Source organism: Coenobita brevimanus, chromosome 89 (assembly GCF_032717465.1).
Source record: "Coenobita brevimanus isolate Jiangsu-jjx chromosome 89, ASM3271746v2, whole genome shotgun sequence".
NCBI classification, from domain to species: Eukaryota; Metazoa; Arthropoda; class Malacostraca; order Decapoda; family Coenobitidae; genus Coenobita; species Coenobita brevimanus.
In genome coordinates, this window is record NC_137042.1 from 26,754,279 (window position 1) to 26,781,778 (window position 27,500).

Genomic DNA, 27,500 nt, shown 5'->3' on the forward strand with positions numbered 1-27,500 from the left:
ACAGAGAAAATATAAGACAGCGTTGGAGGGAGGGAGTGAGGGAGAAAGCAAAGGATGTTTAGAGGACTGAAAATATGAGACGAAAAAGGGTGATGGAATAAGAGGAGTGAAAGTATACCACAGGGAGGAAAGGAAGGGGAGAGTGTGAGGCAGAGTGAAGATGAAAGTGTCTGGGAGAGAATGAGAGGAGGGAGGGAAGGCGAGGAGTCTGACGGTGAAAATAAGACAGGGAGGGAGGGACGGACGGAGGCTGAGGGGGAGGGTGTGAGGATGAGATTGTGTCACGGAGGGAAGAAGTGTGAGAGTGAAAATATGACAAGGAAGGAGTGACGATGGGAGGAGTGGAGTCTGCGAGGAGTGACGACACGACGAAGAAGAAGAAAGAGGGAGGGATGGAGGGAGGCTGAGAGTGGGAGGAGGTGGAAGGAGGAAAGGAGGCTGACAGCAGGGGGAGGTGGAAGGAGGGAGGGAAGCTGAGAGTCGGGGGGAGGTGGAAGGAGGGAGGAAGGCTGTGAGTGTGACATAAAAACTGACCACCTCGCCTGGCTGGTGTGGAGAGAAACCCAAGCCTGCCTGATCCGGTGTGTGATCTGACCTACTACCCGTCTCTCTACGCCTACTACCACACGTTCCTACCACACCACTACTACCACACCACTACCATACGTACTCTTGTGGTCAATATTCCACACTGCCTCGAAACAGAGCATAAACCTAACACTAGCTTGCCAAACAAACCACTTACATCTGTACTCATCACACCACTATACCAAATCCTCCAACAAAATTACCACCAAATAATCTAACCACATACCTGACAAATGTTCCAACCTCACCACCTCATGCTCCTACCACACCAATGGGATGTCCTACGTTCCTACCAAAGCACTATTATTTATGTTTCTGCCATACTGAGCGATGAGTCTGCCGCATCCACAAAAATATTTTACAGCCCACCACACCCAGACGTAACGTAAACTTGACTAATCTAACCTCAAACCTAACCATTCCTAACCTACCGTATAAACCAACCTGAAAACTCATTTAACCTAACCTGACCTAACCTAACCTTACCTAACATTCTGAGACACACAGGGAGAAGATTACGTAGGCTACCAATACTATGACTTTCCCCCTTATCTCTACTGCCACTACCACCCACTGTCTTCTCCAGAGCTACCGATCCCTACCTCTGTTCCTACCACACCAAATAACCAATCCCAACACAAGAACCAATAACACTACCTTGCCCAGTCTGTGCGTCTGTGCCGGCCTCTCGTCTTACCTGCCAAGAGAAAAATAAATCATTAACATATCTGCAATTCTCTGCGAAAAAAAAAGAATGTTACCTAATTGGAGAAAAAAAACAAAATATATTATTTCTTTCAGTTCCGTGCTTATTCAAATACATTAACGATAGCACACCATATATTAGTGAGAAGCAGGGTGATGATGATGATGATGATGATGATGATGATGATGATGATGATGATGATGATGATGATGATGATGATGATGAAGAAGAAGATATTCACTGTGAGGATACATCAATTTCAGCCCGACCTGGATCCTCTTTTGGCACGGCCAGAAACCAGACTACACACACAATATTTACCACATCCACAATTACCACAACAACCACCACCACAGCTACCACAACAACCACAACTATTACAACCACAGCAGCCACCACCACAACTACAACACCCACCACAATCACCACAATTATAACAACCACCACCACAACTACCACACCCACCACAATCACCACAACTATAACAACCACCACAACAGCTACCACATCCACCATTACCACAGCAATGGCCACTACTACCACAGCTACCAGCACAAGCAACAGACCAAAGAGCGAAACAGTCACACTATAAGCTTGCTGAGAATAAATGAAAAACAGTGAGATTATTCGAAGGTAACACGAGACAGACGGACAGACAGACAGACAGATAGATACGCCGATGCGAACGGATGGGTCCACCGATAGATAAATATACTCTTGATTATATTTTCTCACATCTTTCTCCGTATATTTCTCTTCCTTTCTTTATTGTCAACATTCCAGCTCTTATTTCTTTCCCGCCGTTTCCTCTCCTTCTCCTTTTCCTCCCTCTACTGTATCTTCCTCTTACTTTCATTCTGTGTCCTCCATTCCTCTTAGTCTTTTCTTTCTCCTCATCCTTCCTTTTTATTCCTCTTCTCACCTCCCACTTCAACATTTTCTCTCTCTCTCCATTCTTTTTTCTTCCCTCCTTTTATCTTTCTTTTTTTCTCCTTCCTCACTTTTTTTCTTCCTTCCCACCCTCAGTATTACTTTTCTTTTTCCTTCCCCTCCCCCTCCTCTCTTTTTCAATAGTTTCACTCTCACTCTTTAATTTTCCCTCTCTTCCAATTCTCTCACTCTACCTTCTCTTCTCTGTGGTATTTTATTTTCTCTCTCTCTCTCTCTCTCTCTCTCTCTCTCTCTCTCTCTCTCTCTCTCATACTTCTACGTAACCTCTTCTTATCTCCCTCCTCCTCTCTCTCTCTCTCTCTCTCATACTTCTACGTAACCTCTTCTTATCTCCCTCCTCCTCTCTCTCCTTCTCTCTTTCCTTCTCTTCGTTCTCTCCCATTCCTCTTCCTGCAACACCCTCCTCCATCTTCTCCTCCCCTTCCTCCTCTCTTGCCTCCTTTTCTTCTCCCTTCTTCTGACCCCTTCTCATCGACCTCTGTCTTCTTCCTCATCCTATCCATCTTCCCTCTTCTTTTTCACTGTCTCTCCCTCTCCTATTGCTCTTCCCTCCTCCTCCTCTTCCTCCTCCTACCCTTGTTCTTCCCTTGGCTCCTCCTCCTCTTCCTCCCACCAGCTGTCAAAACAAACACACACAGACGAAAGCCATAAAACATACACACACAAACACACATGCTAAAACACACCCACGCTAAAACATACACAATCCCACTAACACCCATACCATAAAACACACACACACACACACACACACACTAATAAAAAATTAACACAGCAAGTAAATAAAAAATGCAAAATGAGAAAATATGAACTAAGCTAAAATAATAATAATAATAATAATAACAATAATAATAATAATATCCGGCTCCTCATGATGCAAGTCATACAATTTGCAATAACAGCAAGAATGAAGTGCAGAATGAGGTGAATGGAGTGGTAATGTGCGGAGTTCAGCGAAGGAGGGAGGGAGGGAGAGAGGAAGGAAGGAAAGAGGGAACGAAGGATGGATGGATGAAAGAAGGAAGGAAATGACAGATGAGAGGAAAGGAATGATGGAAGGAAGGAGGGGGGGAAGGAAGAGAGAAAGGAAAAGAGTTAGGAAGAAGCGAAGGATGGAAGGCAAAAAATAAGTGACGAAAGGATAAGATGCATGGAAGGTAAGGGAGGAAGCAGGAGAGGTGAGGATATAGAAGGGGGATGATGGAAGGGAAGAGAGGAAGGAGGAAAGGATATCAAGGTACGAAGGAGAGAATGACAAGAGAATGGAAGGTCAGAAGGAAGGACGAAGGGAAGAAAGAAAGAGGGACTGAAAAAATGAGTAAAAGCAGGAACTAAAGGGGGAAACAGGAGGGGAAGGAAGAGAGAGAAAAACTGAAAGATACGACATTTTATTCACTTATTTACTTATCTACTTTATTTATCTACTTATTAATCTACTTTTTTCATTTTTGAGGAGTTTATTCATCCCCCTCACACGACACCATCTCTACGACTTGGAACCAATGAACATGGGTGAGGGAGAGAAAGAAATGGAGGAGGAAGTGAAAGGAGGGAAAAATAATGATGGAGAGAGGGAAAGATGAAAAAATGATGGAGGGACGAATGAGAGGGAGAAATAATGACGAGCCGGGGAATTGGAGAAGTGAGGAGGAGGAGGAGGAGGAGAACAGACTGCTCACGAAAAAGAAAGACCGAAACAGAAAGAAAACTAAAGGAAGGACAACAGACTCAAGAAACAAGATCGAAAAAAGAAAACAGAAACGAAGAAAGGAAAGAAGGATGGATGGAAGGAAGAACAGAAAAGAAGAAAGAATGGATGGAAGAAAAGAAGGAACGAAGGAAAGATATATATATATATATATATATATATATATATATATATACATGCAGGAAAACCATGAGGAACGTATGAAGGAAGGAATGAAGGAAGCGAATGAAGGAAGGAAGGAAGGATGGATGGTCAGATAAGCACGTTTTCTACACCCTTCTTGACATGAAAGAGGTGGGAGGAGGGACTGAAGAAATTGTGCCATGTCTCAGGACGACCCCCTCAAGAATACCCAGAGAGATGTCCACACAATGTCCTGCCATAAGGGGCCCTCTCACAGTCTATGAGGGGGGAAGAGGGGGTGGTGGAAGGGGAAGAGAGGGTGGTGAGAGGGGAAGGAGAGAAGGAATAGGTAGTAAAAGGGGAAGCGAGGAAGGAAAGGGAGAGAGTGGAGGGGAACGAGGACATGAAAGGGAAGGGAGGGGAAGAAGGGAGAGGAAGTGGGGTGCGTGAAAGTTAGAGAAGGGAAAGGAAGGGAAGGGAAAGGAGGAGAGGGGAAGAGAGACAGAATATGATGGAAAAGGGAGGTGAGAGGAGAATGGAAGGGAGGGAGAATGAGATGGAGAGGAAGAAGAAAAGAAGGGTGGCGAGGGAGAGAGAATGTGATAGAAAGGTATGTGAGAAAGAAATGAGAGGAAAGGAGACGGAAATGAAATGTGAATGGGATAGAAGAAAGAGGAAAGGATGACGAAAGGGAGAAAAGGGAGAGTAGGGATGAGGAAAGGATAGGAGAGGAAAAAACAGAGAGAGAGAGAGAGAGAGGGGAGAACAGGTGGGGTGAGAACAAAGAAGAGAAAGACATGAAAAGAGGGTGAAGGGAGGGACAGAAGGAGGGGAGAGGAGATGAAAGTTGAGGAGGAAAGGAGAAAAGGAAAAAAAAAGATGGATGTGGAGGCAAAAATGATGAATACAGAGAGAGAGAGAGAGAGAGAGAGAGAGAGAGAGAGCGCTGATGTATGTATATATGTGTATGTATTTCTTAAAGTGCGTACCCTTACCTACATGTGTGTATGTTTTCTTCTATGAGTGTACGTAGATGTGTGTATGTGTTCTCTGTCGTGTGTACCAGTCTATGTGTACCGGTACCGTTAGTTTGCGTGTACGCGTGAAAACATTCCTTAACAACCCAATTACAACCACCATTAAGACAATTACGCACCATCATCACACGCTCATCACCACCCTCACTTCACCACCTCTACTCATCACTAAACCACTACTTGCATCATCACCATTACTATTACCGTTATCATCACCATACTCTTTCCTCCTCCTCATCATCATCAACATCACCATCATCACAATGTTCATCACCACTGTAACACCATCGCTAGGCTACTCATCACTGTTTTCATCACCACTATTATCATCATCATCACCACTACCATCATCACCTTTGCCATCATATCATCATAAATAACAATACATCCTCACTACCACACAATCATCACATCTCCGGAGCATCACAATCACAACTCATCACACTCCCATCACAATCACCATCATCATAACTCCACATCATCACTAGACTGAGCAAAACGTCAATACATCACCACTACCAAACCCCCAATACCATTCATCACATCATCACCATCAAAGTTACATCACCAACACTAATCACACTCACCACAAACATCACTATCAGCACCAAAACGAACTAAACGTCAGTATATCACCACAACCACATCACAAACCACAACCACACACACCTCATCACAAACCACAACCACACACACCTCATCACAAACCACAACCACACACACCTCATCACAAACCACAACCACACACACCTCATCACAAACCACAACCACACACACCTCATCACAAACCACAACCACACACACCTCATCACAAACCACAACCACACACACCTCATCACATCACCACACTTACACCTCAACCACAAGAATCATCACTAACCACATCACCAGAAGGAACAACATGACAATACATCACCACATATTACACCACACATCTCATCATATCACCCACATCTCAACCACAAACATCATCACTATCATACCCTCACATTACCACCAGAATGAATTACGTCAACACATCACTACCACATCACAAACCTCACCACATCACCACAACGAACTAAACAACCGCACATCAACACACACACACACACACACACAAACACCGCTGTTGTTCTCCTTCCATCTCGCTCGAGTCGAAAAAAACAAAAAAAATACAACCCCATGTTTTTCCCTTTTCACGTATACATTTGAATCATGAGGGGAAAATAGCGCAAAAAAACATGTTGGAAATAATAGCCTGGCATATTAGATTAGGGTGGAACTAGTTTTTGATGCGCTTCCAAAAGTTTTAAAATTTCAAACCGTGACAGCAACGGTTGGGAGAGCGAACGGTAGGTGGGGAGGGAGCAGGGGGGGGAAGGGAGAAAATAGATGAATGGATGAATGGATGGAGACAGGGAAGGTGGGAGAAAAGAATGGAAGTGGGAGAGAGAAAGGGATGGAGGTAGGAAGGAGGACAAGAGTTAAGAGGAAGAGAGACAGAGGGAAAGGAGGAAAGAGGGGGCAAGCAGGACAGGAAAGGAGGGGAGGAGAGAGTGTCAGTATGTGGGTGGAGTGGGACACAATAGGGGGAAGACAAGGGAAGATACAGAGAAAGAGTAAGGGAAGCAATAAAATGAGGTGGGGAGAGAGAGGCAGATCATGAGGGTAGGAAGGAAGGTAGATGGAATAATTGGAGGAAGAGCGAGAAAAGAGAAAAACCATGGAGGAGGAGGAGGAGGAGGAGGAGGAGGAGGAGGAGGAGAGAGAGAGAGAGAGAGAGAGAGAGAGAGGGGGGGGGCTGAGTCACGTAGCCTCAAGGGTGGGTGAGGGGAGGAGAGGGGAAGGGGGGTAAGCGAGCTGAGGGGAAAGGAGGCTGATTGAGGGGAAAATGACAAGGGGAAATGAGAGGGGGTTGAGGAAACTAGGGAGAGGGAGGTTGGGGGAATCAGGAGAGGGAGGACGTGAGAAATAGAGGAATGGAGATTGACAGGGGGAAAATGACTGAGAGAGAGAGAGAGAGAGAGAGAGAGAGAGAAACTTTACGGTCCTTTCTAGCTGGCGTGGCCTTAATGAACTCAAAGTGCACAAGTTTAACAACGGAATAGTTCAAAACACACACACACACACACACACACACACACACAGAAAGAGAGAGAGAGAGAGAGAGAGAGAGAGAGAGAGAGAGAGAGAAAATGACGTAAGGAGATGGGATTTTGAAGATATGAAGCCAAGGAGGGGGTGGGGTGGAGAGGGGAGGGGAAGGGAAGGCGGAGAGAGAGTGGGAGTGGGAGCGGGAGAGGGAGAGGGAGAGAAGGGAGGGTAAGGAATCTTGAGTGAGGGGACAAGAGGAGGGGAAATGGCGGGAACCAGGGAGAGGAGGGGGAGAGAGTAGTGTGGGAAGAGTAATGGGTACGAGAGAGAGAGAGAGAGAGAGAGTAATCCTCTTGGGTTTTTAGATGACGTGTGTTTTTCGCCTCTTGGCTGTATTATGCCTTCCATCTTTTGGGGGGGTTCATTATCCCCCCCCCCTTCTCTCTCTCTCTCTCTCTCTCTCTCTCTCTCTCTCTCTCTCTCTCTCTACGCTATTCAAGTATCTTTTTAATCCCAGTTTCTCGTGTTATTTTCTTTCCCCTTTGCTCTCCTATTCATCTCTCTCTCTCTCTCTCTCTCAGGCAATATGAGTGAGTGGGGGCGGTTGGGTCTGTTAGGACTGGGACTGACAAAATGGCGGCCAAACTGAGTACGGTACACGAGGTGGTGGTGGTGGTGGTGGTGATCGTGATGTGCTGGAATAGTGGTGGCGGCAGCGGTGGTGGTGGCAATGGTGGTGATGGTGATGTGGTGCTCGTGACAGCAGTTATGTTGATGGCAGCAGTGATGGTGCGGGGTGGGTAAAAATGGTGGAGGAGAAGGAATGATAGAGATATGATGAGGGTGGTGAAAATGGCTGTAGTGGAGGTATATGTGGTAAGGACAAATATAGCATAATGTTGCGGCAGCGGCAGCAGTAGCAGCAGTGGTTGTAGTAGTAGTAGTAGCAGTGGTGGTGGTGGTGGTGGTGGTGGTGGTGGTGACAGAGACATAAGGACAGTAGTGGTGTTAGAGATGGTGGTATAGTGGTGGTGGCAGTGGGTGGGCGAGGGTAGTGACAGGGTGAAAGATGTAGTGGTCGTGATTGTACTGGTGGTAGTGACAGTATCGTGATGGTAGGCTATGACAGGCCAATGGTAGTGATGGTGGTAAATGTGATGGAGACACTGGTAGTGGTGGTGGTAGTGACTAAGTTGATGGTAGGGGTAGTTGTGGCAGAGAGGGTATTATGGTGGTGACAGTGTTCATGATTGTAGTGGTGGTGATAGAAATGGTATTGTGGTAGTAGGGACGCCAGTGATGGTGTTACTGATGGTGTCAATAATGATAGTGGTGGCAGGGATGGTGATGGTGGTAGCTGTGGTGGAAGCTGTGGTGGCAGTGGTGGGGTTGAGTGGTGTCGGGTGTAAGTGGAGAAGTGAGGACAAGGAGCATGCAAGGTCAGACCAGTTGTTAGTGCCATTCCAAGCCCTCCGCCCACATATACCACCCCCAGCCCACCCACACTACACCCACAACCTATATATACCACCCCCCTAGCTCGTCCACACGACACCCACAACCCGCTATAACTACACCCACATTTCCACGCAATTCACTCCACCCAAAAAACAGCCCACAGTCCACTCTCTTCCACCCACACTCCACCCTCTTACACCCTCTAAGATTACACATCCTTCTCACAAACCACCCACCATCACCTTCACACCACCCAAAACTCGCCCACATCCAACCACTCGCCAAGGTACTCATCCTCCCATCCACTCTCCCATCAACTCTTCCACCCACACACATCACCCACCTCCACCCCCAATCGCTTACACTCATATACCACCTCTCCACTAAACCCACACCACCTACTCTCCCACCCATTACTCCACCCATCCTCATTCTCCAACATTCCACTCTCATCACTCCACTTTCCTTCCAACGTTCCACTTAAAGCTTATTCACACAAGCACCACCCAATACAAGACCCTCATTCCACTTCTAATCCATCGCTCAGCTAAACGAGACTCTTCAACCACACTTAGCTCTCTCTACTCCACCCGAATCTCACCCATCCAACCACACCCACACACCATCCACCACCCCACCCACATTCATCCACCCACTCGCACTTACTCCTCCCACCAGCAGTTTTACCAATCTCCTTTCCTCTTCTAGCCCACCCACTCTGCCTCCTCCACGCACCCACATACTGTACCCTTCCCACCTATTCACACTACCATTCCACCTAACCGCCTTACCCCACCTACTAACCCCACCCTCTCCTCCCGCACTACACCATATTTCAATCTCATTTATCCACCAATCATCCACTTCCCTCTCCACCAAAGTCTACCCCTCTATACCCTTTCCACCCACATCCCTATCCCACCAATTTCCCGACCACACCCACACACCCTCCCTCCCATCCCACTAACCCCCTCACAATATCAACCCCAACCTCGCTTTTCTAACCCCACCCACCCACACATGACTCACACTCCCTCACCCAGACTCACTAACTCACTGCCACTTTCACCCTCCACCCTCATCCTCATTCCCCCACCCACACCCCACCACCCACCAGCCGTGGTGTCGTTTAGACTGCAAAAACACCCCATCTTTCACCTCCCCCTCCCCAACCCACCCCAACCTCCTCTCCCCTTTCTCGCCTTTACCCTCTTTCATCTGTTCCCCATTCTCTCCTCCTCCTCCTCTTTCCATCATCTCCCTTTCTCGTCTTTATTCTCTCCCTTCCTACCTCTCTTCTCTCCTTTTCCTTCCCTCTTTCCTTCTCATCACCTCCCTTCCCCTTTCCCCCAATTCTTCTTCTCTGCTCCCCTCTCCTCTCCTCATTCTTTCCCTCTTCTCTTTCTCTTTCCTTCATCTCTTCCCCCCTCCCTTCTCCAGTCCTTTTCCCATCTCTTCTCTCCCTTCCTTTCTACCTTTCTAACTCTACCCTTCCCACATTCCTTCCATTCCCTATCCTTTGCTATCCTCCTCCTCTCCTCTCCTAATGCCATTCTCCTCCCCTCCTCCATAATTCTCTCTCTCTCTCTCTCTCTCTCTCTCTCTCTCTCTCTCTCTCTCTTTTTATCCCTCTCTTCTCTCAGATGAACCTTAGAAACAGCTGGAGGTCGGGAGGAGAAGCAGAAAAAAAGGAGGGAGGGAAGGAAAGAGGGGGAGGGAGAGAAAGAGGGAAGGAGATGAAGAGGAAGGAAGGAAGAAGAGAGAAATGGAGTGGCGACAAAGGAGAAAGGACGATATGTAGTGGAGAAAAGAATGGAATGAGATAGCGAGGAAAGAAAAGATAAAGAAAGAGAGGAAGAATAAATGTCAGGAATGAAAAGAGAGAGAAGTACGGAACAATGTGAGAAAAGTGAAGGAGAGAGAAGAAGGGTGAGAGGAATAAAGGAGAGAGAGAGAGAGAGAGAGAGAGAGAGAGAGAGAGAGAGAGAGAGAGAGAGAGAGAGAGGGAGGAAGGAAATGAAGAATTATATGAATAATTATGGGAGGAGTGAGGGGAATATAGAATGGAGGGAGCGACGGACGGACGGGGAGGGAGTGAGTGAGGAAGGGAAGGGAGGGAGGGAGAAGAGAAAGGAAGTCAGAAGCGTAATTGGAGGAGGAAGGGAAGCAGAAAGGAGAGGGGGGAAGGGAGGAAAGGAGAAGGAACAGACGGATGGATGGACGGACGGACGGACGGACGGATGGATGGATGGATGGATGGATGGAAGTAAGGAAGGATGAAAGGAAGGAAAGAAAGATGGAAGGAAGAAAGGAAGGAAGGAAGGAAGGATGGATGATAAGATGGACCGAAAGATGAATGGACAGATGGATGGCTGGGCGGACAGAGAGCAAAAGGAAGAACATATAGGAGGGAGAGACGATGGGAAAGGGGACAAAAGGGAGGGAGAGATGATTAGAGGGACGGAGGAGAGGAGGGAAAGTGTAGAAAGCAGTATGAAAGAAAGCAAAGAGAAGCAGAAATGAAGAAAGCAGAATGGAAGAAAGAACAGTATGAAGGGATGGAAGGAGGGATGAATAGGTAGTGTAGAATATGAAGAAAGAAGACTGACATGTACAGCGTAAGGAGAAAGAAGAAGATGGAGGGACGGAGATTAATATGAAAACGTACGAACGAAAGCAGGAGGGAAGGAGGAAAAGGGGAGGGGAGGGGAAGAGAAGGATGGAATGGATGGATGGAATGAAGGAACAGGAGAATAAAGGAGATGGAAAAAGAAGAAAAGAGTGAATGAATGAATGAAGAAGAGAGGAAGGGAGGGAAAAAAAAAGACACAGAAAGAGAAATGGAAAAAAAAAAAAAAACATAATTGGGAGACGTCAAAATCGCAAACTGAAAGAGAGAGAGAGAGAGAGAGAGAGAGAGAGAGAGAGAGAGAGAAGGGGGGGAGGACTAGAGGCCTATCCCCAGATGGTAATCCAATTCTACCATCTGATGAATATGATCAGTTGAGTCACAGGACCTTCCCTCCTCCACTCTCTCTCTCTCTCTCTCTCTCTCTCTCTCTGTTAATAATATCTCCCTAGCCCCTCTCTCCTCCCTCCGCCTTCCTCTCCTCTTCCTTAATAATCAGTGTTCCCCTCTCTCCCCTCTTCTTATATCTCCTCTCTCTCTCTCTCTCTCTCTCTCTCTCTCTCTCTCTCTCCTTTCCCTCACTTCCTCACGTTACCTCACTTCTCTCCGCTTTACCTCTCTCTCTCTCCAGTATTATCACTGTCTCCTTATCTCCCCCTATTCTTATCTGCAATTCGCTTTATCAATGACGCACTCTCTTATCTCTACTAATTTGCTCACCTATCACTCATCTCTCTCTCTCTCTCTCTCTCTCTCTCTCTCTCTCTCTCTCTCTCTCTCTCTCTCTCTCTCTCTCTCTCTCTCTCTCTCCCTCCCTCTCTCTCTCTCTCTCTCTCTCTCTAATTATCCCCTTGACCCACATCCCCTCCCCAACAGACACTCCCCTCCCCTCCCCTCCCCTCCTCTCTCGACACCCCCCTTACTAAAGAAATAGGTATATAACAATTCCCCTTTCTCCCATACCATTAGTCTCTCTCTCTCTCTCTCTCTCTCTCTCTCTCTCTCTCTCTCTCTCTCTCTCTCTCTCCAATTTCATTCTTCCCCTTCTCTCTTCTCATACACCCTGTCACCCACTTTTCTCTCTCTCCCTACTTTTCTTCTTCCTTCGATCCTTTCCTACTTCCCCTCGTCTGTCCTTTCCCTCCTCCATTTTCTTTTCCCTTCCAGTCCCAATCAAAAAACGCTTTTAGGTGAGTAAAATGATAATAATAATAATAATAATAATAATAATAATGTAATAATCCTCCTCCTCTACCTCCGCTTCTCCCTTTCTTTTCCTCCTCCTCTACCTCCGCTTCTCCCTTTTTTTTCCTCCTCCTCCACCACCTCCCCCGTACACCCAATCCTCTCCTCCTGTCCAGGCCTGTCCTCCCTGTCTCCCTCTTTCTCTTCTTCCTTCCGTTCCTTATCCCTCTTCCCTCCTTCCTTATTCTACTTCTCCTCCTCTTCCTTTCTCTCCCTCCTCTCCTCACTTCTCCACTTCCGTCTTAGCTCTTTTTTCCTCCTCCTCCTCCTTCCTTATCAGCACCTCCGGGCCGCCAAACCTCGCCATGTTTCATTAAAATTTATCAGTTGCAAATACCTTGCTCTAATTAAAATGGCCACCCCTCCTCCTCCTCCGCCTCCTCCTCCTCTTCCTCCTCCTCCTCCTCTTCCACGTCACCCTCCCTCATGGACCAGATGGCATTTTAGTGAGGAAGGCTGTAAGGATGAGAGGATCGACAGGCGTTAAAGGATGCTGAGAGAGGAAGATGACAAAAAGGATGCAGTGAAGAATTTAAAGTAGAGGACCAGATGCAAGACGGATGCTGGGAGGAAGATAACAGGCTGAGGAGAGGGAGGCTGTGAGAATGATTAGGCAAGAATGAGATAAGACGCAAGATGGATGCTGTGAGGAAGATAACACAGTGGGGAGAAGGATGCTGTAAAAATGATAAAGTATAAGGTGTAAGAAGGATGCTGTGAGGAAGATGAAATAAGCAGGGGGATGCAGTGAGAATGATACGGCAAGAATGAGGCACTGTGGGAAGCGTGAATTATGGCAGATGAAAAAGTACAAAGACATCTCTCGTTTCCCCTTGGGCAGAGAAGCAGAACACACCTATATCAAGTAATCACATCGTACTCAGGAAAACGCCCCTTTTTAATCAGCGTTAATTATAAATGCATTCAACTACAGCGTTATTCTAAGGTGGTTAATTACTCCAAGTACACTGACTGCAACGTTAATAATTGACTATGGACAAGTCTTTTCACAACGAGGACGTCTTTTAAAATTCAAATCGTCCGTAAGTCTATTTTATTCAGCGTACGAGAGAAACTTCGAAAAGTAGCCTTCACTGACAATTCCACTACATGGGATGCTTCCAGAATTGAAAAAAAAAATCACTAGAAACAGCAAATAAGAAAAAAATAAGACCCCACGCCTGATATGAGACTGTAGCTAATGTCAGAATTGTGAGGGATGAATTATGAGTCTTCTGTGAGTAACCTGAACCGTGAGTAGCCAGGGAGTGTATGTGAGACTTGTGAGAATGGGAGTGTGTAAGAGTGAGTAGGCTGGGAGGAGGAGGGGAGGGAGAGACCGAGAAACAAAGGAGGGTGGTGTTTGTCGAGAGAGAGAGAGAGAGAGAGAGAGAGAGAGAGAGAATGTGTGTGTGTGTGTGTGTGTGTGTGTGTGTGTGTGTGTGTGTGTGAAGGGAGCGGTCGGTTACTGAGAAAGGGACAGAAATGCCTACAGGTCCTAAGTCGAGGCCGGCCCTCACAGGATGCAGCGTCAAACTGACAGACAGACAGACCGATAGATAGATTAAGACAGATGGACTGACAGATAGACAGAGCCGTAACGCAAAGCTCCAATGACTGTGAAAGGTGAAAGCATGTTGTGAAAAGGACTGCTGGTGATGAGAAATGGTGCATGTGGTACGTAGTGATGAACAGTCAATACGTGATGAGAGGGGGACAGCTGACAGGGCGGGGTACTAAGTGGTGATGAGTGGTGATGTGTGGTGTAGAGTAGTAGGAACATGATGGTGGGTGGTGATGAGTGGTGTGTGGTGACGTGATATGAGAATGGTGGTGTGTGGCGGTGGGTGGCACAGTGGTAGGAGCATGGTGGTGGGTAGTGATGAGTGTTGGGTATGTGAGTGGTGAGTGTGATGAGTGTTAAGAGGCAGAGCCGTGTCTGTGTTTATAATTGCTGGTGACGTCAAGGCAGTCCAGATCATCTTACCAGTGACTCTCTCTCTCTCTCTCTCTCTCTCTCTCATTTTCTTTTACAATTCTGTCTTCTCTCATCCCTCTCTCTAATATCATTCTTTCACATGCCCCCTCCCCTCTCTTTTAAGTACTCCAACCTCATAACGTTTTATACACCGCAAATGCTTCCTCTCTCTCTCTCTCTCTCTCTCTCTCTCTCTCTCTCTCTCTCTCTCTATGTACAGGCCAAGACTTATAATACCACATTTATTTGTATAGGAGATCGACCCGCTCATCAGCATGCGTACAGCAACCCTGCCTCATACATACATACATGCATACACATATACATCCATACATACATGCATACATACATAAATTTATACCTTCACCCTTCACGTCTTTCTCCTCTTCGTCTCCTACACCCACCTACCCCCTCCTCTCCCCCACCAAGCAAAGAATAGGGGGAACAGAGTGGGGTAGGGATGGGGGAAGTTTCTCTCTCTCTCTCTCTCTCTCTCTTCTCTCTCTCTCTCTCTTTCTCTAGTGCCTGTCTGTTCCTTCACGTGACAGCTAAGAGCGCGTGTCACACTTTTTTTAACCTTCATCCATTTTCTTATTTTCCCTTTTTACACTTTCTTCCTGCTCACTTTTCTTTACACTTGCACCTTGTCTCCCTCTTCTTGTTCCTCACTATTTTTTCCTCAAACATTTATCTGTTTTTTCCTCTCTCTCTCTCTCTCTCTCTCATAACCTCCTTTCCTCTCACCCTCTTCATCACATTCCAATTACCATCCCTTTATATTCCCCTTAATTTTCTTTTATCTTTAATTTTCTCCCATTTGTTTTAATTTATATTCTTACCCATGATAATCAAACAGCAATAAAGACTCTGCTGGTGATTTATTAGTTTACTAAGTGACTTTATTGGAGTTTACTGAAAATTTTCTTCGTTATGTTATTAGCATTTTTAATTGGATTTCTCCCGCTTTGTCTTTAATGAGAGAGAGAGAGAGAGAGAGAGAGAGAGAGAGAGAGAGAGAGAGAGAGATCCTTACCCATACTATACTCCCTTTATTCTAACCTGGCCTAAAACTGCCAACTTTCTATCTCCAGTGCTGAGTTGCAACACTAGTCTAAAACTAGAATACGCTACTAGTCACGAAGAAGTGCTATGGAAAGGGCGTAGAGCCGTATTATTTCTTTTACCACTGAGTTGCGTGAAATAAGCTGCCTCAGGACGAAAATCTGGGCCAAGTTAAGGTGAAAAGAGCACAGGCAAGGTAAATAAATAAGGGAAACTTGGAATAGAGGCCTAGTGTAACAGGTGCTTCACGCTTTCAGTTCGATGATGTATTTTAAAGCTTAGTCTCGCTACCTACAAACTACTTTATTCAGTTTTAGAAATGCCTCGCGTGGTGATGGGCTTAGAGAACGATTTAGCTGAAATTACCAGGTTACGTCTCTCCTACGCTGATTAAAATCGTCTGGAGACTTAAAGAATTAAACAGAAAATTATCACACTGGCGTTAACAGGCAATGGTTCCCTTGTGTGTGTGTGTGTGTGTGTGTGTGTGTGTGTGTGTGTGTGTGTTTACAACTTAAACACACAGCATCAACTATACATCAGTATAATAGCCTAAATATCAGGTAACTTACAGAGATCCGGCACACCTCTTCACATACCTAGAGAGAAAGAGAGAGAGTGAGAGAGAGAGAGAAATGGGTTAGTGAAGCATAAAGGAAAGTCGTAGATAATAATAAATACAATCATCATCGTCATCATCATTTTCTCACTCCTCCATCCTCCTTACTTTTTCCCCTTCCTTCTCCTACCACTCTTAACGTTTCCCCTCCTCCCCAACTCACTCCTTTCCTCCCTCATAATTCTCCTCCCCCCTATTTCTGTCTCTACCTCCCAGTTTCTCCCACTTCTCCTTCCTCTTCAACTCTCTAACGATCTCTATCCTCCCTTCCCATCTCTCTCTCTTTCTCTCTCTCCTCCTCCTCCTCCTCCTCCTCCTCCTCCTCATCTTCCTCCTCCTCCTCCCCCTCGAATCTCATTGCAAGCCGACCATCGCTTATACAGAGGCGAGAGATAAGGCGAAGATGGAGAAAGCTTAAACAAGGCCACTGAGAGAGAGAGAGAGAGAGAGAGAGAGAGAGAGAGAGAGAGAGAGACTATCCCCCACAGACATGCACACTCCAAAGGCTTGCAGGATCAGATGACATGCATCACCACTGCAACATGAGGGGCAACCTTAACCCCTTCAGTACGAGGACGTCTGGTATATATTCTCGCTACAGCCAGACGATTTTATTCAGCTGAGGGGAGATTTTTCGTAACAGAGGGGTTAATACCGTCGGCACAAGAATAAGCAAATCATCATCATCATCATCATCATCACTATCATCATCACCATCACAACTTTTCTGAAAATTTGGGGAGGGCAGACTCTAGAAAAACAAAAAAGCATAACACAAAAATTATCATCATCATCATTAGTTATAACCTTTCTAAACAGATCCCAGAATGAAAAAAAAAAAAAAAAAAAATTATCACCATCACCACCATCATCATCATCACCAAAATCATCATCTTCCTAGCCATGTTCCCAAGACCGATACTATAAATGCTGTGGGTAAGGTACAGAAATTAAAGGAAAACTCATTAGGAGACAACAATCATCAAACCATCATTAGCCTAATAAGTATAATAAAGAAAACAGTCAGGAATGCAGGGTAAGTAACTAACAAAACCAGCAAACAATCAAGACGCAAAAAGGATATGAAAACAAAGCAAGCCAAAGCAAACAAGCATGATGCAAAAACAAAAAATGTGAGAAGAAACTAAGTCGATATACAAGCAAGGACAATCAAAGCAGAGGCACATACTAAAGACGAAAGAAAGCCGACACACAAACAAGGACTGACAGGCAGACAGAGAAGCATGGACAAGCAAGCAGACAGGCAGACAGACCAGCAAAGGCAAGCAAACAAACATGCAGAGAGACAAGCAAGGGCAAGCAAGGAAGCAATGAGCCGCAAGCAATGCAGTCAGTGATGCCTGAGTTGCTCTTTAATCCCGTGAGGCAACAGAGAAGATGGCAGGAGGAGAGGGATGATGATGATGATGATGATATAACTGGAAGGAGAGTGAGCTGTAGAGGAAAGGGAGGCTGCTGCTGCTGTTGATGAAAATGATGATGATGAAACCAAAAAGGGGGGGGGAACATGAAAAGAAGGAAGATGGCGATGAAAAAGATGGAGGAGGAAGTGGAACACAAACGAAGAGGATGATAATGCTGACAAAGACGATATTGCTGACACACATCACGAAAGGAAGGTGAATAAGAGGGAAGAAAGATCAATAACGATGATGATGATAATAATGATGATGCGGAGGAGGAGGAGGAGGAGAGCGAAGAAGGGGGCGACGAAACGAGATAGACGAGAACGAGTAGGGCAAAAAATGACGGCAACGACGATGAGAACGACTGGCGATGAAAGGATCCTTGTGAATAACCTGGTCTGAAATTCGTCCTCCCTTGTAAAGCAGTCAATCTTGTCGTGTAATATTCCCAGCCTGCATCTTCCATATTACTTCGTTCAGTTTCAGCCCGCGTCTTCCACATTATATCGTGCAGTTTCCAATCATCCCTTGCTTTCACCACCAAAAGTCTCGCTAAGTCTAAATCGTCTAGAATTGGTACGAATGAGATGAAAAAATGCGGAAAAAGAAATCGTCTTCGTACTCGTGAGGTTAAATAAGTGTTCTTCAAAGTGTTTCGTTGCTTTTCGTTCAGGGAGTTTCAGAAGTTAGCTAACAGTATCTCCCTCCCATTTCGAGTGTTCTGTGTGTTTCTGAATGTTAAAGCGCTTCGTCCAATCTATTTAGTGTTGCAGAATGATCATTTGCTCTTCTTTCAACTGTTTCATGTTTCAGGGTGTTTAAATTAGGTTTTCCATTCATCCTGGTGTTTTAAAGGCAGTCCACGCTTAAGGGTGATATAAAATACTTCGCTCTGTGTGTGTGTGTGTGTGTGTGTGTGTGGGCTTACGGTATTTCAGAATATTTAGCTGCTTGTTTTTATGGTGCTTCAAGAATGGTTAGTCGCTTGCATGTACGGTTTCATAATATTCTGCAAATTAATTTTACGGGGTCTCATAATGCTAATCCGCTTATTTATGGTGTTTCACAATGTTTAGTCGCTGGCTTACGGTGTTTCATAATGTTTCGTGTCTGCCTCCCTCCTGCCTGGTGTTAAAATGCCTTGGCTTTCTCACATATCCAAGACTCGCCCAAGTTCCAAGCCTGATTACGCCTCTAAGCCTCTTCTGTCTTCTTCGTCCTCCTCCGCCTCTCCTTAATCTTCTTCCCTTCCTCAGTTTTTATCCTCTACCTTCTTCCTCATGATCTTCTTCCCTCCTTCTCTTTTTATCCTCTCCCTTTCTTCCTCTTTTTTTTTTCTCTCTTCTTCTCTTTGTATCCTCTCTCTTCCTTCCTCTTCTTTTCTCCTAAACGCTTAATTTCTTCATCCCATTTTATTCTCCCTTTCTTCCTCATCCTCATTCTTATATTTCTTTTCTTCTCTTTTTTTTTTCCTCCTCTTTTTTCCCATTTTCTCTATTCCTTCTTCCACCTCAATTTCCGATTCTTCATCCTCACTTTCCTCTTTTCTTACACTCTCTTTCTCCTTCCTATCCTCTCTTTTCTTGCCCACTCTTTCTCTTTCCTTATCCTCTCTTCCCTTTCCCTTTACCATAATTTATCCAATCTTTTTATCCTCTCCTCTCCCTATACTTCCCTTCCTTCATTTCCACCACCTAGGGGTTCCTTTCCTTTCCTCTCCTCTCCTCTCCTCTCCTCTCCTCTCCTCTCCTCTCTCTCTCTCGTAGCTCAGAAGAAAGGAAGAAAAGGCACTTGAATGTCGGAGAGAGAGAGAGAGAGAGAGAGAGAGAGAGAGAGAGAGAAGGGAGTAATATACAAACAGCAATATACAGAAGGGAAGGGGAGGAAGGAAAGATGAGAGAAGCAGGGAACGGTGAGGCAGAGGCAGTGGGAGAAACAATAAAGATGAAATACAAGAAGGAAGAAGAAAGGAGCAACCATAGAAGGATATAACGAGAGAGAGAGAGAGAGAGAGAGAGAGAGAGAGAGAGAGAGAGAGAGAGAGAGAGGTTGCAATTACAGAGAAGCTGGACTACAAAGGAAAGGGGGAGAGAGGGAGGGTGGAAGGGGGAAGGAACAGGGGGGAGGGATGGAGGAGGGGGAAGACAGGAAGGGAGGAGGAGAAAACATGAAAAGATTGAGAGGAATGGAGAGGCAGAGGAGGGAGGCGGACAGGAAGTGGAGGAAGGAGATAGGGTGGAAGGGGAGGAAGGAAAAGGAGAAAAGACAGGAGATTTGATAAAGAGAAAGTGAGAAACATGAAACTGACACGGAGAGGCAGATAAGTGGGAAAGGGAGGGAAAGAAGGGATGAACTTACTGGACAAATAAGAGGTACGGAAGAGAGCGAAAGAGAGGATAGGAAAAGAGGAGAGAAGAGAAAATAGAGGAGGAAAAGGAGAGAGGCAGAAGGATTAATAAAGAAAGGTCGTGAGGGAAGGGAGGAAAAAATGAGTAAAAAAAAGATGAGGGGGGAGATAGTGACAGGAGGGGAGGACGACTGGTTAGAAAAGAGGAAGAAGCGATAAAGGAAAGAGAGAAGAGTAGTGGAAATTAAACAGGGATGGGAAGAGAGAAAAGGAGATAAGAGAAGAGAATGAAGACTAGGAGACGACATGTGAACAAGGGAAATAACTAAGACAACAGAAGCGAATTGAGGAAACACAGAAAGACGGTGGAAAGGGGAAAAAAGAGGAAAGATAAAGACATCAGGAAAATACAGGCGAAGAGGAAAACCACAGAAACAAGAGGAAAGGGGATCAAGAAGAAGAGACAATGCGAGTAACGAGGGAAAAGGGGAATGACGGAATACCATATGAAAGCATGACTGAATAAAAGATTCACACACACACACACACACACACACACACACACACACACACACACACACACACACACACACACAACACCTGGAAAGCAGCGGCAGGTGTGTGTGTTCGCAAGGTATGGTAGTAACCCAGACACCAAAGAAACATTCCCTCACACCCAACCACACACCACATGCGTCTTGCTCTCTCTCTCTCTCTCTCTCTCTCTCTCTCAACAATTTCGTCCGGGCTAAGGAAAATCATCCACAAAAAGGGGACTAAACATATTTTGAAGCAGCCTTACTCATTCAGTACAAAGACATCTAATTCATTCTTGCTTCCTCCATACTATTTTTACTCAAGATGAAAGCTCAGTCATTCAATACGATCACGTCTCTTCAGTTCTATTCTTGTTTTATGCTTTCAAATGTCGAGATGTTTATATTTAGCTCAACTTTCCTGGGGTACAAGGGAAAGACTTAGATGCAGCCTCCAACTGGTTCTCCACTTTCTGGGTGCTCTCCTACGCTGAATAAAATCGTCTGGTATCAAAAAAAATAGCAAAATAAAATAAATAAATAAATAAAGGCCTCGTATTTGAAGGGTTACGCGAAGGGAGGGTCATTTACAAGCCAAAAGAGACCTCTATCGATAATACAACCAATGACCTGTCTGTGTACTCACCTATTCCTCTTCATTACGGTATAAGCCCACTGTTTGTGATTTTTCCCGCTAAATACGGAAGCCATTATTCAACCTGCGAAAGACTTCCTGAGGTGTATAAACAATTTCCATTAAGCATTTCCGTATCTATTTAATTACCGTACCGGTATTCTTCTTAATTCACAAAAAAAAAAATAAATTCATGTGTAACAGGCCTGTCGAACTGAGACTGATAGCCACGAAAATCAATAACATAACAGTTCAATATCCTCTGACATAGCCCTACAGCCCATCTCCATTTCCTCATCCAACACTGTTCACGCCTCCAAATGCAATAAACTTCACATATTCAATAAACCTAATAAAATGCACATGTTCAGTAGGGAAATGGGCCATAACCAACATCCATAATTATAGTCGCCCTCAATTCAGGCCTTTGAAATTCAGTATAATTATCATACTATCATTATTATTATTATTATTATTCCTCCCCCTACTACTACTACTATTACTACTACTACTACTATCACTATTAGCATGCAGGGAAAATGAAAAAATGTACGTGAAAATATTAAAAGACTTCACAGTGATATGCAGCCGTACATGCTCATACATCCATTACTGTCGGGCCCCAAACTTATCTGCACGTGAACCCGGTGGACTGCCGTCTGAAGTTGTCCTTGTCCAGCGATACATCACTCTCCTTTCAGGGGATATGGAGAGGGATGAGGGGCATTTGTTTCTTGGCGTGAACTAATCTCACTGTCGCAGCTAATCTCACACTTCAAACTAATCTCACGGTCGAAACTAAACTCGCTGCTGGAACTTACTTTGTAAAAATTGTCTGCGGAGTTGCTCAGTTATATCAATGCCACCGCTAGAAGGCATCAGTCTCAAGCCCCTCATATCTACATACATTCCTGACTCAAGCTTTCTACCATCACCCTAACCCATTTCGAAATTCAATAACTTTTAATATATTCAGTTACACCAGAGGGCGGGCTACGCATACCAAATCCCATACATTTCCCCCTCGCTACCTCCACGACCCAAGTTCCCTCCAGCCCCGCGACGATTTCCTGGTTATATCCAATTCAGGTGCCGATGTGCAAGTCTGGTGGCGGGATCGTTTTTAGATTCTGACCGCGCGCTCTCTCTCCATCACATTTTTCATTACCATCGGCGACTGAACGAGGTAATTACTGGCAATGGTGTGTTGCTTTTAGGGGTGGTTAAAACTCTGTGTGTGTGTGTGTGTGTGTGTGTGTGTGTGTGTGTGTGTGTGTGTGTGTGTGTGTGTGTGTGTGTGTGTGTGTGTGTGTGTGTGTGTGTGTGTGTGTGTGTGTGTGTGTGTGTGTGTGTGTGTGTGTGTGTGTGTGTGTGTGTGTGTGTGTGTGACTAACCTGGAATATGTACTTGTGTGAGCACGTGTAGGTCTTCCAAGTTTTACAGCTTACATGTACTATTGTGTATGGGTGTACAACTCATGTACGGTATGTTTCTATGTAGGGTATACGTGTGTGTAGCTCACGTATGTCTCTGTCTCTAACTCGTGTACGTTTGTGTACCGCATGTACATTCATGAGAGTTCATATACAGGTAGCTAAATTATGTAGATATATCAGGAAAAACAGATAATACAGATAAAGACAGGCGTGATAAACGTAAGACAAGGAAGGCAGGTAAGAATGAGGTAAGATGCAGGTAAGCATGGCAAAACACAAGTGCCAGGTAGACATAAAGGCTAAATTCAGGGAAAAAAAAAAAAAAGCTGCTGAATCGACTTACGGTACCTTCTTTGTCGAGGTAGATGCGGGTCAGGTAGTTGGCATCCTTACACCTAATGAGCACCATCTTGGAGGTGACAGAGTCCACACCCGAGTCCCACTCTCCATCCACCTCACCCTCGGATGACTTCTTGGCAACGTCCTCAGTGCTGGCCGAGGACAGAGTGCCCACTGACCCCTTCCTGGAGGCAGGGGCCAAGAACCCTGGGCTAGTAGTGCGGTGCCTGGGGCTGGGACAGGGGCGGGGTGAGGAATCCCCTGGCCCACTTCTGTGCCCGTGCCAGTGCGTCCTACCCGGTGTCAGGCTCTCCATGCTGGTGTTCCTGGAGGAGGCACTTGACCCATTCCTGGGGCTGGGACCAAGCTCGCGTCCCACAGGGCTCACTCCACGTTGTCCCCCTGGCGTCATAGTCGTCACAGTCGTGGTCGTGAGCTGGTTGGCATTGGTGACCGGCCAGGACTCTCGCCTCCCGTAGCGGCCAATGGAGGTGTCACTGCTGAGGTCGGTGGCTGTGGAGGTCTCATCGCTGAAAAACACCTGGTCGTTCTCCTCCTCGCTCTTGTCGCCCTCAATGTTCCAGACAGGTCCCCCTCGGCCACTCCAGTCCTCCTGCTCCACCAGTGACAGGTTCCGGTTCCTGCCATTCCATTTGGCAGACTGGGTGTTGAGCTTCCCTTCCGCCGTGTGCCATTTCTCGTTGTCGGTGGAATGCCACTTGCCGGTCTCACCTAGCTTCTTCCAGGGCTGCCAATTGGACACAGGCTTGTCCTTCACCTCTATCCTGCAGAGGCCGTACTTGAACATGTTTTGGTTCTTGTTGCGCAGGTTCACCCTCTTGGGGCTCACTTGGGAGTACTCCTTCACCATACTCCTGAAGTCCCCGGTCTTCACCTCAGGCTCAGAGTTCTTCCTGAGGGGTGCAGATGTAGTGCTCTGCCCACGGCCTCGTCTTCCCTGTCCTGCCGCCCTCCTGGGACTGTCGCCATTACGAGTATGTCCCGGGGCGCGATCAAGGGAGTTTGTCCTGTCTCGCCTCTCCTGTACCTGGACTGGTATCTTGCTCTGCCCCTTGTTGGACCTCTCACTGTCTTCCTCACTCTGCTCCACCCTCTGCTGAGCAGGTGGGGTCTGCGGGGGGAAGTGTTGGTGCCTCTGATGTCCCTGTGTCCCTTCCTCCTGGCCTCTAGGGTGTCCTCCATTCCCGTGTATGTCCTCCGTGTCCCTGCTGTGTCTGTGGTGTCCATGTGTCCCGTCCTCCGTGCTTCTGGTGTGCTTGGGACTCCCGCCGTGCCCATAGTCGAAGCTGAACACCCTCTGCATCAATCTGGGATTCGCCCTCTGCTGCTCTGGAGTCCCCAGGCAATGACGGGGGCTACCAACGCTACCCGACGTCCTCAGCACATGCCGGGGACTACCACAGCTACCACCGACGCTGTTTGTTCGCACCACGTGACGGGGGCTACCACAGTTGTTATTGTTGTTGTGGTTGATGTTGTGGTTGGGCAGGTGACGTGGACTACCGTTCCCGTTGCCATCCTGGTGGCCCCCCAAGTGATGCCTGGGGCTGCCATGGGGGTTTCCGTTGCCATAGCCATTCCTGTTGAGGTGTCTGGGGCTACCGTTGTTGTTGTAGCCTGCTAGGGGCATGTGGCTGGGGCTATTTTGACCATCATTGCCGTTTCTGAGGTGCTTAGGGCTACCGCTATTTCCCTGCCACTGACCACCACCATTCCCCTGACTACCATGATGGCGGGGGCTACCATGACCACCCGAGCCGGCTACGACGTGTCTGGGACTACCATAGCTCACGTGACGGGGGCTACCATTGCCGTTTCTGCCGGCTTGATGGTGGTGGTGGGGGTGGTGACGCGGGCTACCATTACCATTCTGTCTGGCGTTGTGGTGGTGGTTCTGGTGACTGTTGTGGTTGTTGTTCTGGTTGAGTCCATCTCGGCTAACTATGATGTCGGGTACTTGTCGGTTGTCCAGAATCATGTTGGTGGATGAGGAGTGCGAGCTAGGCAGGGAGGACGAGCTGTAGGCCGAGGACGAAGAAGTGATTAAGAACAAACTGAGAATCGAGGACGAGCTTGTGGTCGATGCGGGACTATGGGCCGAGGACGAGGTGACAGGGGAGGGTGACTTTAGATGCGAGGGCGAGACCAAGGGCGAGCGGGAGGTGAAGGACGAAACAAAAGACGAAGTGGGGACCTTGACGAGTAGGGCCAAAGACGACCTGCGTAAACTAGCTGTGGTAAATCGTCTAGAAGGGGAAAACCGTCTAGAGTGGTGCGACGAGGAAGATGAAGTTGAGCGATGAGACGACGACGAAGAGGCACTACACGAGGTGGACGAGCGAAGTGGAGAGGGCAAGCGCCTGGGGGTACGGGGAGTCGAGGGTGACGGGAAGAGGACGAGAAGCAGGAGGAGGAGGCCGACGAGGAGGAGGTGAAGGATGACGATGAAGGGGGTGGAGACGGAGGCGAAGAGGAAGGCAACGGACGAAGCAGCTCTTCTTCCTTATCGTCCACCAGCGAGATGAAAAGGAGGTGACGTGGGTGACGATGAGAAAAATGGCCCAGTCCCTCCTTCGTGCCGTAGAAAATGGCCAAATCCTTCCTAAATGGCCCTATCTTTCCTCTGAATTCTAGAAAATGGCCAAGTCCCTCCTTCCAACTGAAGAAAATGGCCAAATCCTTGCTCTATATGGCCCTCTCCTTCCTTCGAGTCCGAAAACGTGGCTCACACCTTTTGATCTTGAATAAATGGCCAGAATTATTACCTCTGGACTTGATAAATGGCCCGGTACTTCCTTTGAGCTTGGGTTAATGGCCAGTCCTTCCTAAAAATGGCCCTGTTCTTCCTTTGAGCTCTAGAAAATGGCCCAGTTCTTTTGATCTTGATTATAAGGCCAAAGTTATTTCTCTAGACTTGATAAAATAGCCCAGTCCTTCCTCTGACCTCAAATAAGTGGCCAAATCCCTCCTTTGGCCAATCCTTCCTCTGATCTCGAATGGTCAAATCCTTATGGCCACGAATGCCTGGCCAATCCTTCTGCTGGTCTCAAGTAGTGGCCAAATCCTTTTTATGGTCACGAATAACTAACAAAATCCTGTTTTCTAATGGCCAAATCCTTTCACTCGTCCCCAAGCTACTTAAAACGAGGGAGTATTGCTTCAAGATATCGTCCGGTGCGATACAAAGGACGACTGTAGAGGAAGACGATGAGGACCGAAGGTAGATAGGTAAAAAGATCCAATTATTCAGTAGATCCCGTTAAGGCCTGTCTACTAGGGATAATAATACGTCTAGGTAGGTCTATATGGTTTCACACACACAGAGAAACGCACTCCAATCTTCCTTAGGTCACTACGAGAGATTATTGTAGTAAGATATCACCACTATTGTTCATTACGGTATTATTATCATAGGTTATCTTAGGAGCTATGGATTATATGTGTCAAACTCGATTACGTTAGATATTTAGGCCTTGCTATACACTTCTTGTCACTCACTACACAATGTTAATAAAGCACTTAACGTGGATATGGGGGTAAAAGACACTGATTGCTCGTTCGCTAACAGATAATACGATATAGTTAAATATATATATGTATGAAAGAAAACATGAAACACCTCGCTTCTTTTCCAAACACTTAAATGTCTACCATCTAGTAATTTTGGCACTTGTTTTATGCAGATGTTTTCACCAATTGCCTGGCATCACTGTGGGGGTGGCGTACATTCTTTTAGGAACAAGAAGGATCGAGTCTTTTCTATATTTTCACAAGTAGGATCCAGTCATCTTTTTTTTTCTCACCTTTTTAGCACCAGTGACCCATCTGCTATATGGGGATACGAAAAGCCTCAAAATACCTTCTCTGTTTTCTCTCTCTCGTGCGGTTTGCTACGTCACTGCTAACATCACTCCGCTGACGGCCACGGCAATGTTATTATTGTCCTCCCAGTCCATCGTCATTAATTTAAGTCCGCGCGGGTGGGTCGACTGGTGACCTCGAACACCCCTCCGCCACAGCGTCCGGCTCACTACTGAGCGAGAAGAGTGGGGGCCTGCAGAGTTGCCAAGACCCTCCTTCTAAATGCCGCTGAACTTCCTCTCAAGAAGCGCTGGAATGCAATGAAATACAAAATTCTTCCAAAAAATCGCTAGAAAAAAGTACAAAATCTCTAGAATACCGCTAAATCTGTGTGAAATCTCTGGACTATACCTAGATCTCTTGCAGCTAAACGTTAAAACTAGTCGCTAAATGGAAATTAATATTGCTAGACCAGCTTAAATAACGCTACCCTGGCAACTGTGGCTAAGGGGAGGGCGAGGCTGGTGGCGGAGGCGCGGTGCCCTTCTCCTCATCCTCAACTCCACATCCTTGCGTTTTCAGGTCGATAAATCTTACTTTCCTTCTATGCCAAACGAGATGCGACACTTCCCATGCCAAACGAGGTCCGGAAAAACCCAAACCCCGGATGATAATAAATCGCTCATTCATATTTAAACAACACGCCCCATTCACCTTCTCATCAATAACCCACCGAGACGCCAAGGTAACCCAACCACGCCTCAGCATTACAAAATCCT

At 46.4% G+C, this 27,500-nt stretch overlaps 1 protein-coding gene across 4 annotated transcripts in view; it reads right to left on the bottom strand.

The window, feature by feature from the left end:
* LOC145411317 (uncharacterized) overlaps positions 1–25,651 on the bottom strand; it is a 139,323-nt gene extending 113,672 nt beyond the window's left edge. For 3 of the 4 annotated variants that reach the window (XM_080281342.1, XM_080281343.1, XM_080281341.1), the window contains exon 1: positions 22,909–25,650. In XM_080281342.1, coding sequence (XP_080137468.1) covers positions 22,909–24,898 — 1,990 coding nt within the window. In that variant the 5' untranslated portion in view covers positions 24,899–25,650. Of the gene's footprint in view, positions 1–22,908 lie in introns of all 4 variants that reach the window. The other variant, XM_080281344.1, reaches the window with a different exon arrangement.
* Between the last annotated feature and the right edge of the window lie 1,849 nt (positions 25,652–27,500).